The 12,004-nt window shown below is 39.8% G+C and overlaps 1 protein-coding gene across 4 annotated transcripts in view; it reads left to right on the forward strand.

Moving 5' to 3' along the window:
- The window catches only part of pex5la (peroxisomal biogenesis factor 5-like a), a 72,637-nt gene extending 60,753 nt beyond the window's left edge, over positions 1–11,884 (forward strand). For all 4 annotated transcript variants that reach the window (XM_026345263.1, XM_026345265.1, XM_026345264.1 and 1 more), the window contains 4 exons: positions 1,424–1,642; positions 2,919–3,084; positions 5,171–5,328; positions 6,626–11,884. In XM_026345263.1, the coding sequence (XP_026201048.1) occupies positions 1,424–1,642; positions 2,919–3,084; positions 5,171–5,328; positions 6,626–6,827 (745 nt within the window). In that variant the 3' untranslated portion in view covers positions 6,828–11,884. The remainder of the gene's footprint in view (positions 1–1,423; positions 1,643–2,918; positions 3,085–5,170; positions 5,329–6,625) is intronic.
- Positions 11,885–12,004: the final 120 nt, after the last annotated feature.

A 12,004-nucleotide genomic window follows, 5' to 3' on the forward strand; every position in this document is an offset into this window, starting at 1 on the left:
GGAGCAACGACTGCATCAAAGTCCCCAAATCAAAAACCCACTGTCAGATGTGGCGGAGCTGTCAGGCGTTACCGCTGGGGGACACCATATGTTAGCACAAGTGGGACTCTGTGGAAATGTCATGTTAAAAGATGAAGCCCAGCGTATGAAATTTGCCTGCGAGGTTTCAGTGAACTTTCTGACAGCAGTGTATCCAGGAAGAACAAAAAGACCAAAACTAAATTCTGATGTAAAGTTTTTGTTATATTTATATCCCGGAGAAGAACAACGTGTCACTTCACTGTTAGGAAAGTTCTTAAACCTGCAATTGGAAGGAAGGCTTCTGTGATTTTTCTTCTTAAAATAGAGACACTCCACATGGATGGTGATTGCAGTCCTCGATGGGAGGCGGCCCACTTTCATTCATAACACCGCTAAAGCCAGAAACTGCACCTATCTTGTGTGTGAACATTGACAATTTGAGGGAAACCACAAGATTCAGAAGTACAGTATTATTTATTTTATTCTCTTAATACTTAATCATTTCATTGCTTTTTAAACTAATGGGATTAGAAATAGTGCAAATCATTTGCTTTTCAACCCACAACAATCTCACTTTAACTAACAGACTTGTGCATATTCCAAAAAACCATTCAGATCTCAGGTCGTTTGTGCGGTGTATATTTTTCCTTGTTTATTATGTAATAGCTCCATCTGTGAGGGGAGTGTTTGGGTATGAAGTAAGATTAGATGTTTATCTGGCAGCAGTCCTGTTGTTGCTACACTGGCACCGTTTCAGATGGCAGGCATCATGTTACAATGCTGTTGTATTCTGTTAATTGTATTTGCCAGTGTTTGACAGAAAATATATATCTACCAGCCCAAACCAAGTCACCCACAGCACACTGCACTGGGGGACCAAAATAATATGGTTTGTCTCAGATGACATGGGTTTTAAGGATGTTTGCACATCAGCTGGCTTCAAAATTATCTTGATAAATGTTAAATCTTGCTTTGGCTTCACTCCTCTCTTAAATAATCAAAGTTGTTCATCCAACACAGTGCTGCTCTGTCTCTTCTTTCCAGTTCTAAAGGTCTTAGTGGCAATTGTCCACGTGATTTAAGCAGTGACATAACTTTAACACTCACAACTAACACACTTTCCGTCTCTACTCCTGGAACAAAAAAGAAAATCAGGACATTTTTGCCTAAATGCAAACCTAATGCAAATCATCTGAGCCTGCTCCTGACGGCAGCATGCAAACCTGGTCCTCTGCAGCAGACAGAGACTAGGAGAGGTGCAGCTCAGCGACCCTGACCCAGAATTCATTAGTCTCCGCCTGATGTTCCTTTACCTCAGCCTGTCCCAATTAATGCGTATCAAAACTAGATTCCCCTTTGAAGTTCACACCGTCTCTCCTCTCTCATGCCCGGGTCCGTCCAGGTGTTTGGAGCTCCACCCAAACAACCTCCCAGCTCTCATGGCTCTGGCAGTGAGCCTGACCAACACTGGTATGCGCCACGACGCCTGCGAGGCCCTGCTCCGTTGGCTGCGACATAATCCAAAGTACAAGCACCTGCTGAAGGGAAAGAACCACTTGATGGGATCCCCAAACTCCCAGCGCAGGATGTCTCACGGTCCCAATATGGGCAGACTTGAAAGGTACAGTGCTGAAGCTAAATCACCAGACTTTTACTGCAGACCATATGAAAACTGATGAAGATACGAGAGTGCTAAATGGTTTTTGCGAAGCACAACATTTTCTTTGCCACATCATTAAATATAAGGAACATGGAACAGATACACAAACTGTGTAGTTAAAATTTTGGGCCACTTTTTATAGACAATATTTACCCCAGTGTCCATACGACTATATGCACAAGTCTTCCACTGGGCAAAACACCAGTCAAAAATTGTGAGTCACTGGTGTTAGGACTACAGGTGATCTATCATTTGCTGCATACTGTACAGTCAAAAACAAGCTTTCGACCAGTAGTTTCAGACTCTCATTTGTTTTACTTACATTGCTATTACTCTGTCAGCGAGCCAGAAAACTTTCAGGGTCTCTCTCCAACCACCACTGGTATTGGTGTAATTTCATGGCGAGACAGTATACAGGGAGCTACGTGTATCCATCTTGTGAAACCATTCTTGCAGCTGTAGCAGGCCCTGTGTGTGTTATCTTAAGCCAGAAAAATGAGCCTGTTAGGTATATCAGATTGAAAAGGGCCAATTCTGCTTCCAAGGTAAAGCAGCACGTTATCAAATCATTAATCGTCTAGTCTATGTAAAGAGATACAGGTACATCCCAATTACTGCGGTCGCCTCTCTAATCCAGGCCATTCTATCCTTTTCACTTCTGCTTCTCATTCATTGCTCTTCTTTATTGTACCCTCCACTACGCAGTCCTCCATCCTCCTTTTTTCTGTCTTCTCTATCTTGCCTTTACTGTTATGCCCTGCATAGCAGAAGCTGAAACGTAACTTAAAGGGAAATCCTAATCCCTTCCCCAAAAGCTAAGGAGCAAATGACTACTGAGGCAGAAGTAGTTGTAGCTGTCACTTCTTTAATTTTTCACTTTTGTGCAGTAGTTCTGAAACTGTGTGTCTGGCAACCACAGAGGGATGTAGAGACTGGACTTACTTTCAGATAATTTATATAAAATAGAACAAAAACCCACTGACTCACTGCTGCTGGCTCCTCTTTTCCACAGCCCTTTCTGCACTGGTCCTTTTCACTATTTCTCCTTTCTACTTCCCTTTGCCTAATCTCTTTTACCCTCCATCAGTCTCTTCCTTTCTCCCGCTACCTTTCTCATTTTATTACTCTTACACTGACACGCAGTACATTTCACATCATCGCACCGTGATTTCTAAGAGCACCAGCTCAGCAGCCTTAAATCACACTAATCCTTATCTCTGCGTGCGTGTGTCCACAGCTCCCTGCTTCCCGAGGTCAAGGAGCTCTTCCTGGAAGCAGTTCAGCACAACTCTGACAGCATCGACCCGGATTTGCAGACAGGCCTCGGGGTGCTCTACAACGTCAGCGGAGAGTTTAACAAAGCCGTGGAGGCTTTCAATACGGCCCTGTCAGTGCGGCCCGATGTAGGTACACGCACGCACACACACATTTTTGTAGGGCAGTCAGTGTGAGGACACTCATTAACATAATGCATTCCCCAGCCCTCTACTGTCACGTAGGCCATGCTAATCTACTCTACTACTTTATCACATGTACTTTCCCCTACTTTACCCTAACAATCACAACTAACGGCCTCACCCTAAACGTTTCGCTGACCCTGACCAAAACCTTATTTTAACCCTAACCCTAGTCAAAACCCCGAAATTGCTTTTTAAACATCGTTCTCATTATGAGAACCGGCTAAAACACATGCAGTAACACGCATATTAGATAGAGAGAAGTTATACAAACATTTTTCAAGTCAAGTCTCCTAAATCTCCATTTAAATTTCACCAGACCACTCTTTTGTTCATCACTTATGAAACACTGATTCCATGAGCTGCGTTGTGCTGTATGTTTCAATACAATCTATCTTAAGCTATAACACACAGAGAGGAGAGCTGCACAGAGGGATGTTGTAAACAAATTTTAATGGGTGAGTGAACCCCAAGACATATTTCATACTCCAGAGAGATGCTCCAGAGGGCGGACTGTGCTGTAAACACTGTAAAACCTCTGAGGCACATTTGTTATGTTGGGCTTGAGGGTTTGTTTGTTGAGGTTTTGAGATTAATCTAATGTAGACTTTGTAAATTCTGTCTTCATTCGTCATGTAATGTGGTGGCAGCAGGCTACTAGATCACTGTAAGCTGCAGTTTGTAAACGCGTTGCAATCACTGGTTTCCTTGCAGACCCAACATGTCTAACAGCTGCGCGACTCCAGCTGGCACTGCATTGTGCCAGAGATGGAACCTCTGTGATACCATGAAATACTCTCTCTGCCTGAATTTTTGTAATGATACAAAATAAAAGAAAACCTTATCTAAAACCAATCTAACTACAGTTTGTAGTTAGATTGACAATGACTTCATCCACTGTTACATGCAAAAAAAAACAGATTTCAGCACAATCACTCATTTGCTTTATGAAATTAGAAAACACACCATAATATAAGAACATGACTGACTTATTTTTCATAAATCTTCATTATATCTTGGACGATCGAACGTTAAAGTAGCTTATAACATTGCACTTCATGCACATACAGTGCATGAAGTGCACATCCTTAGAGAGATGGTGCCACAAGTACAGTACCGAGGGAGAGCTCACAGCAAACAGATGCGGTGAAGCAGTGAAGCTGCCAAATCCATCCACATGAACTTTTGACTGACACATACGCTCTCACTCATGATTACTCACAACAGCAGAGCGAGGTACAGTGTGCACACACACACACACATATTAATGCAGAAAACTACACACATATTTCATCTGGATGAATGCGCGCATAGACAACAAACAATGCACACTAACACAGCCACAAACTTTTCTTCCATCTCCTTCACGCAAATCAGTCTCTGTCCTCTCAGCACTGTCGCAGGCTGGCACGAATATTACTCACTGTTAAATCCAACCTCCCACATTTGACTTGGTAATAGCTGCTCCCCTGCCGGAGAAATAGCTCTGAACACAAAGGGAGATAATTATATCCCGCTGCTAGGCTTAGCCAGAGATGAAGGACTCCTATACTGTAGCAGACCATGACCTCTGTATGTTCCTGTCTGCCTGCAGGTGAGAAACAACGACAAGGGCACCCTGTGTGATGTAACTTAGCTCACCTTAAATCACCCTTGTAGGTTATCTACTGGAGGGGAGCTGTGCAGTGCTCCACAACACGTTCCTGTTGTTGTGCTTCAACAAAATGAAGCAAATAATAGCTTTCTGGTCTAACTCTGCGTTGTCATGCTGTCACTGAATGGCTGAGTCCTATATAGCAGCAAGATTTCTTTTCTGTCAAAGACACCTGATCAGGCTCTTTAAACATGGTATAAAACAAAGAGAAGTGAACATATGTTTAGTTTAGGCTAAATGAGGAACTCTCCGCTGTGTCTGCCACAGGCAGATACAGACAGAAAAGCCATATCAGGAACTCCACTAAAACAAATATTTCATCTTCACCCTCTGACGCTCCTCATCCCTCATCTAACCCACCATTTGTCCTCAATCCAGGACTACTTGCTGTGGAACCGCCTGGGGGCCACGCTGGCAAATGGAGACCGAAGTGAGGAGGCAGTGGAGGCCTACACAAGAGCACTAGAGCTGCAGCCGGGCTTTATCAGATCCAGATACAACCTTGGCATCAGCTGCATTAACCTGGGGGCACACAGGTGAGTGACCTGGGGCTAAAGGAGAGTGGGACAAAGTTTCCGCTAGTTTAAGGTCTTAACTTTATTATGTAAAGTGCCTTGAGATGATTGTTGTTGTAATCAGATGGCAAATAAAACTGAACTGAACTGAAAATGTGTAACTTGGATCGAACCACCTCTTCTTAGGAATTGTTATCCACTGCGGGGAACAGATGACCTTGCTGTATACATAGCTCTTACAAGCTTTGTAAGAGTTGTGTTTAAGTAACATATTTCTAAATGCATAAAAGGTGTGGAGAGAATTTGTGACTATTGAGTGCCCGACAAAAGCCTTGAGCATCTTGTGAAGCCAACATTACTGACAATTACAGTCAGGTTCATTAAGTATTTAAGACAGTCTTCATCATTGTGGCTCTGCGTGCCACTTCCATGGATTTGAAATGAAAAAATGAAGGTTTTAAAGTGTAGACTGCCAGTTTCAATAAAAAAGTTTTTGCACATAGGAATTATAACCTATAAATTTATATGCATTGTAACCAAATTTTTGATTCAACAGTAATTGAACATACCAACTAAAATCCCAAATTAAATTATCAGTTATTATTATTATTTGGTTACAAACGCTTTGCAGGTCAATGCTGCCTAAGGTCTGGAACCCATATGCATCACCAGATGCTGCTTCGTCCCCGATGATGCTCTGTCAGGCTTTTACTACAGTTGTCTTCAGTTCCAGCTTGTTCTCGGACCATTTTGCCTTCAGCAAGTAAACTGTTTACTCTGACTTGGCCACTTTTGTTAAAAATTGTTGGATTGATGCTCTTCCACTCACCAGTGGGTTCTCTCTCGGCCACACCAGTGTTTCTGCTGATTTTTCAGCTTAATGAAGGCTTCTCTGGCAGTGACAACTCTTTGGGCTTTATATTTGTGGTTATGATTAGATTGCAAATGCAAATGTCACATTTAAATCAACTCAGCATTTTATCTGTTTATCTGTAAATTAACAAGAGGATGAACCACACACTTGGCCGAGGAACAGCTTAGCTGCCAATTCTTCAATCGCATTTGAGCCCCTAAAATGGCCGTAATTAATTTGAAGCAGACAGTCAACGTGGCACATTCAGAATGTTTCATTTCAAATCTATTGTGGTTCTTCAGCCGACTGAGCTGGATTTATGAAGTGTGTCACAGTCCAAATACTTGACCTGACTATATGTGATTTGCAAAAACATAAGGTGTCGATCAGGTCAGATGTAGACCTTGTCACATGTATTTTCAATATTCTAAATCAAATGCATTGTATTTATTGTTGCTTCCCCAGAGAGGCGGCCAGTAACTTCCTGACTGCCTTAAGCCTTCAGAGGAAAAGCCAAAGTCGCCAGCAGTCCCACCAAGTGATGTCTGGAAACATCTGGGCTGCTCTGAGGATAGCTTTATCTATGATGGACCAGCCTGAGCTATTCCAGGCTGCAAACATCGGTGACCTGGATCTTCTCATGCGGGCCTTCAACCTAGACATTTGAGGAGTGGGAGCTAGTGATGATAGCATCTCCCCATTTACTTACACTCCAATCTTTACCCAACAGCCAAAAGCCCAAAGTGCACACGTCAGAATGGACTAGATCTGATGTTAGAGACAATAGTGTGTTTTTTTTTATGCACGTAAAAATTAACTACAGTCAAAGATGTTATATTTTTCGCCCAAGTACCTTGGAGCAGTTCTGAGGACCGGCTCTACCAAGTGCTTGGAGTAACTGCTTTGTGATGGATTTGCACGGCAATTTGTGATTTCCCTGAAGAGCACAAGGACAGGCAAAGATTGTACAAGCAATGCCTTAGAGAACACATCAATTAAAAACTGAGTCATCCAGTGGAACAGAGCTGAGACAGGAGCGACGAGCAGGCAGACAGTTTCAGACTCTCACAGAGGAACCCTCACATGCTGCTTGCTGAGAAAAGATGGGAAAAATGGGTTCGTGATCCAGTTACTTTCAAAGACTCAAGGCTGTCTCACACTTCGGAAGGATGGCTTTAGCAAGCAAATGATAAAGACTGCACCAAATGACCTGGAACTCCAAATTCTGTTTCTGGCTTGTTTTCATCCTCTTTCAGTGGAGAATAATGATACTGCATGAATAAGCATTTTCATAAATGGATTCTTGTTGAAAATGAACATACTTTCAGAAGTTTTCTCTCTGCACTTCAGACAAACAGATAACTTCCTCAACCCAGACGGAATGTGCAAACTGGGTTGTAAAGCCTTACTCAAATGCATGCGAACAACAATATTTATTTATACTATTTTTACGGCACAAAAACACAAAGCCATTATCAGACTGGTTTAATTTTCTTTAAATAACTGCCGTCTTTTGAACTTGAAAGCTTGCTGAGCCATTCATTTTTGTTTTGTTGGGTTTATGTTTTGGTCTTGGCTCCTAGCTTCTCGTTGTTCCCTTTATGCTGACTGGTTAGAGACATACACACAAAAGCTGGACAAGACTAATCTGTAAAATCGTCATTCTTTATGTAATGTCTAAAAATATCATTATATTTATAATTTCAATGCTGACTTTAGAAGCTCTAAAATTTTAATGATCATAATGGGATTTTCCCATACTGTATTAATATCCATTCACCATAATAACATTACAGGTAACGATATGTAGAACCATGGCAACAGCTTGGTGTATTTCCTAATGCAGCCATATGTATCTTTGCTGTGCTACCACAGACAGCGAATCTCATGCATTTAATTAAATCACTCCGCCATTATGCATGAATTAAATATTAATGTAAGTGTGGGCAGAATGCCACACACAACATCTATTCATATTGGGATAATTCAAAACATCAGTTGCGTCTGCAGAAAACATGATTGTAGGAAATGCAGTGAGTCTCCTGTTCCAGATAAATCTCCTGCACCGCCTCAGCAAAGCTTTTTCTTAAAAAGGCGCTTTTTAGCTGACAACTTCACTTGCATCACTGTTGCTGGTTTGAAAGTCACTGTGCGAGGTGAGCGTCTCGTTCCTCACCGTGCAACAGAGTAAATGATGGATAATCTGCGCTGCTGTACAGCTCAGCACCTTGGTGTTTAACAGTCTGGTTGTGCTGTAGAAAGCGTTTTTTATTCTCAGATCCTATGCAAAAGGTCATGTTTTATGTTACCATTCGGGATTGTCAGTTTGTCCCTGTCTGCCTCAGTGGACCAAAAGGAAGTGGTGATTCTTTGCTTAGAACGAACGCTATCAGGGAGAAGCAGAGACCAGTACGAGAGCCATTCATCTCCCAAACTGCATGGCTCTGATGTCACGGTCTGTATAAGGATAAGTGTTTCATTAGGAAACTATGGGTGATGGATGCACTAGTGTTCTTTTTCAGAAGAAATGTGTGGTCAGCGATCCCACATACAAAAACACCATTCAACTAAAGTGTAGCCTTTATGCTTTTTAACCCTGTGCTGTAGCAGTATGTCTTTGCCCTCAGTTGCAGCCATCAAATTCACTGCCAAGCTTAAAGATACACTTGTCATAGGAATTCACCTTAGATGCACTTTGGGAAAGAATTCATCCATTTAACTGTAACTGTAAATGACAGTAATAGATTATCCAGTGGTACTAGTACTCCAACATAACCAGCAAGATGTTATTTTAGGTTGAAACAGACGAGTAGCTACTGCAGTCAGATACTTAAAAAAATGTTGGCACATAGCCTCTGTGGCCAACCATGATGTTTAATAGATCAAGGAGGCAGAGGAGCCCAGTGAGACACAGCACATATGTGCGTGCCACTAACAATTTGCATCAGAGCTGTGGACTGCACAATGGCAAAGGCAATGAGGCCAAAGCAGAGAAAGCTGCACACATTTATTTTTGCTCTATGAAAGATTGGATGATGATAAAAGCAGATTTCAACAGCTTGGGTTTTTACTGAAGTAAAATAGATGGTATGTAGCAGCCCATCAGTGTTTTTCTGTTGAGTATTTCATTACTATTAAATAAGTTATTCCCACATGTGATGATTATCTGGCCTTTTATTCTAGCTCCATGATGGGCTTTAATTTTTTTTTGTTAGTGAAATATTTGATTAACTGGATTACTGTGCTCAGTAAATCAAAATCTTGAAACGAGCAGGGCAGCAACCATGGAGGAGCATGGGTTCTCCACCCCTGACCAATGACTATGATGGATTGTAAAACATTTTTGAAAGAAAAAAATGTCCATGCCCCCTCTAGAAGAGAAATTATAATAACTTTTGACTTTTTAGTCTAGCATCATTATCAATATTTGTCTAGTACTCCAGAGTATGATCAAATTCATGCAAGACTAATTATCAGACATCATCAACCATGGATGCGTTCAATGCTAACGAGCGATTATTAGTATGCTAACAGTAAACAACAAAGCACCACTGTGCCAATGTAGAACCTCATAGAGCCAGCATAACTTTATACTCTTGTTTGTGTCTGTGTTGAAACATCTATTTCTGCCAATTGTTTCCATTGACATCCACCACATTTACTTCTGGTGAATGTCCTAGTTCTGCCAGCTAGAACCATTAAACCAATCTACTTAATACATAATGTCAACTGTTGAGAGACATAGGAGTTTTTCTTAAGGCCAGTAATCTTTGTTTTTAGATATAAACACATATTTCCTCACATTCTTCCAGATGTCTTTTGTGTCAACAGTGAATTGTAGTGACCGAAACCATTAATTTCTGATTGAATTTCCAAAATCAGCTCTAGTTTTCTTATGAGGTTCTAAGCCTTCACACTTTTTTGCATTTCAAGATACTGTAGTTGTGTTAAAAATGAAAACTTATTTTTTTAAAGAAATTGCTGGCTTAAAATCTAAACTACTGTGGACATCATCCTGCAGTGCATTGAGATAAGATGCCTGGTGATCCTTTTCTTTTGTAGAACCTACTACCATACCTTCTCAGGTGAACTCACCTAGCTTACCGCATGCTCCTGAGGAACAGATTGAGGTTGACCGCATGCTTTTTTAAAATCCTACTTTCATTTGTATGCATGGACTACATAAAAGTGCTTTCTTTCTCTCCCGCCAATGTATAAAAATAAAATATAACATGAAGTTTCCTTGCAATATTTCTACAATGCACTTTTAAAATCTGAAACCTTACAAAAAGTGGTGTATATATTCAGTATATATTTGACACAAAATGCTTTTTCTTGCATAGAACATGCAGTTTCCAAGGCTCAAGCGGAGAAATGAGTGTGAACTTTCAAACATACTTGAGCTTGAATATTGGTACATTGCTTCAAGCGGCTAATCATGGTTATCTTCTGTAGAGATTTTATAATAATGACTTCTACAAATAAACATTATAGTAACCACTGCAATAACCCCAACCTGTAAAGCTGCCTACCTATTGTTAACAAGTGTTTTTTAGTGTTAAAACATGATCACGCTTAAAATCATGTCAATAAATTCTTACGCAGACATTCATGAAGCTACTGTAAAACTATAAACTGGTAAATTATAATGTCATATAAAGCATTACAGCTTTGTTTGTTTTAGTTGCCCACAGAATATAAACAGAAGTGGAGTATACTGGAGCATTTTTCTCTGAACTATTTTTAAATTCAAGGTTATATTAAAGAGTAAAAAAACTCCAAAATAGCATTTAAAATATTACATGATGTCTTTAGTACCTTCTTTACACTGTACCAATCGTAATGCTTTATATATGGAGGCCCAAAGTGTTCAAAATGATGTACTTGAAAATGATTAATTTTATAACCCATGCCACTATTTTTATAAAACATCACTGCTTTTCACAAAAAAATAAGTTTTTGCAGGTTATTTCATTCAGTTATCTAATTTACTGTCACTTTGAAACAACCAACAACAGATCCATTCAGCATGATTGGTTGAAATAGGTTTTTACCTTGATTCACAGACAAATGTTTTGTCATTAAAGCCGTTTTATGAGAACTGTCATTGTGGACTTTGAAGAGATATTTTGAAAGAAAAACTGATGGAATTATTGTGAAGAGAAATTCAATTTAGGGTTTTTGGATACCTTAAAAAGCAGTTGGGTTTTTTTTTTTTTTTACTTAAATGTTAAATGTTTCAATGCTACTTTGCCTTACCTGATAGATACCACCTATTTATGTATTAATCTTTGAACACTTTGGTTTTTCAATTTTGTTCTATATTTGTTAATGGTAATGTGGTCATAACAGTTTCTAGACCTGTTTAGTTATCTTGGACACTCTATAAAGCATTTGAATAATGTTAATAATGGCTTCATTGGTTGGGGTTTATGAAAGTTATCACTACATTTTGTGTACATTTTTTTCTTCACTCCTTTAAGTCATGTGTACAAAGGCAGTTTGTTCTGGTTTATTTATCAATGCATCAGACATATATGAATAAAATGATATTTTGATGAATGAACTTAGAAATTATATACTTTATACACAGTAATTCATTTATTGAAACACCTACTGTAATGCATATTACTCTCCCTGTATAATCACAAGGAAAGCATTAGCACCTTTGAAACGTACAAAATAAAAGTAATCTTTTAAAATAAACTGTTGTTATATATGCAATGGTCGTGCCTTATTTTTCCTAAAAGAACACTTGCACTTGAACTGCAGTTTCTTGTTTGTCTCAACAAAAGTGTGGTTTATTAAATTATCCAAACATTTTAAGTAACAGTGCCATTGGGT

The sequence above is a fragment of the Anabas testudineus genome, chromosome 4 (assembly GCF_900324465.2).
Source record: "Anabas testudineus chromosome 4, fAnaTes1.2, whole genome shotgun sequence".
NCBI lineage: Eukaryota > Metazoa > Chordata > Actinopteri > Anabantiformes > Anabantidae > Anabas > Anabas testudineus.